This window comes from Echinococcus granulosus, assembly GCF_000524195.1.
Source record: "Echinococcus granulosus chromosome Unknown EG_S00147, whole genome shotgun sequence".
In the NCBI taxonomy this organism is placed as follows: Eukaryota; Metazoa; Platyhelminthes; class Cestoda; order Cyclophyllidea; family Taeniidae; genus Echinococcus; species Echinococcus granulosus.
Genome location: NW_020170527.1, coordinates 1 through 1,644, shown reverse-complemented (window position 1 = coordinate 1,644; position 1,644 = coordinate 1). Strand labels below are relative to the sequence as shown.

The 1,644-nt window shown below is 44.5% G+C and overlaps 1 protein-coding gene across 1 annotated transcript; it reads right to left on the bottom strand. All coding sequences in view use genetic code 11, as the record gives it.

Annotated features, from left to right (window-relative positions):
* Window positions 1-453: 453 nt before the first annotated feature.
* EGR_09417 (hypothetical protein) lies at window positions 454-750 on the bottom strand (the record flags this gene model as incomplete). Its single annotated transcript, XM_024498666.1, has 1 exon — window positions 454-750. The coding sequence occupies one exon, from the start codon at window positions 748-750 to the stop codon at window positions 454-456; it is 297 nt and encodes a 98-aa protein (XP_024346900.1).
* Window positions 751-1,644: the final 894 nt, after the last annotated feature.

The window sequence follows — 1,644 nt, the reverse complement described above, 5'->3', positions numbered from 1 at the left end:
GGAAGTCAGGTTGTTGGGAAGTACTTAACCAAAGCAATCATAGCTGGACGTCTTTCCCCATTAAGTCTTCTGTAGAGGTTATGATCATACATGGTCGCCTCCTCGTCGATGGGAATCCCAAGCTTCAAGGATACCATTCCTATGTAGACATATTCAGGCAAGTAATTGTGTTGGGTGTAGGCTGTCGCGATCGCGATGTCGGCAACAATATCGGGTCCAACTAATTGGGCGAATCCTCTCGCGTAAGGGTACATGCGGTCCAACGGAAATTCGCAAAAGGAGAGGTACAGTTTGTTGCGAGGCGATCAGTAAGCAAAGTCGCTCCTGGCCACATATCCGAAGATGAAATTGCGTGTTGTGTATTGTGGAACGCGGTTCAAGCAGGCAGTTACCATGGAGAGATTTACTCGATGGTCATCATCTACGGTCGTGAAGAGTTTGACATTTTCCACTCTACAAAATGCCGACATCCACCGGTAATTGGTGACAATTTTCCAAGTGAGGTTGTAGTGCATGTCCTCGTAATCTGGAAAACATGATGACATCATATATTTGCATTTCTTTGTAGATATGCGCTATCACTTCCATCTCTCGACAATCGTACATTTCTAGCAGGTCTCCAGCCGGTCCTGGCAGATTGATGACTTCACCATCACGATCAAACATCCAGCCACCGTGCTTTCTAGGCAAACCCACACTGGAAACCACACCAACTTTCATCCCACTGCCTCGGTTTTTCTCATAATGCATATATTCACGAGTGGACGTGCATTCCACGCCAGCAGTGCGCTCTTGTGAACTATTACGAGGTCGTGCTGTTACCCTCTCGGCATGCCGACTTTGGTGCACTGAGAATTGTAATTGGAAAGTTATAATCTGGCACCTGAAATAAAGCATTCATCACAACAGCATACTGTAGTGAAGACCAATGCAGAACATCTGGATTTGGTGTATTGGGAATGTTGGGCTACCAGAATGAGGACATATTTTTCGAGCACACACGGCTAATGCGTCATTCATTCAGTTCAACAAAGCGGACTTAGGCATGCTGTCGATCACAGCTAGGTCTCAGGCGAAATCAGAAAACAACGACACTTCCTATTTCAACCTTTACAACATTGTGTTTGCCATGCTATATACCAAATATTCAATTTTTTGCCATCTGTTTGGAATGAGAGCTTATAACACAGAAGCACTAACCTCAAGCACAGGAAAGCTCCTTTTAATGGCCTTATCAACGTCCGTCAGGAGAACTTCTTGAGGATAGGTTAGATAGGCCTCCGGAACCCTCATTCTTTCCCAAAATCGCTGCAGCAGAAATCTGAACTCGTCAAAGGCAAAGGATGCCGTCATTTTCGATAACCCAAAGAGTTTATTTGGCTTATATGCTTTTGCCCGTTTACGCCTTTATAGTTGCAACGAAACTCGCACACAGAGAGTGATATTGAAGACCTCCTTCACCAAAATATTTCCATTTTTTGACGGTGGCCGTCGACACGTTGTCGAGGGAATCGTATTCTCCATCCCACTTTTGTATTCTTCTACTTCACTTTCTTTAATGAGTTGCAGTTGTTTTTGAGGGATATGATCAATGCCTGAGGAGAGTATCTGCAGTTCAATGATAAAGAAGAGGATGATGCTAAG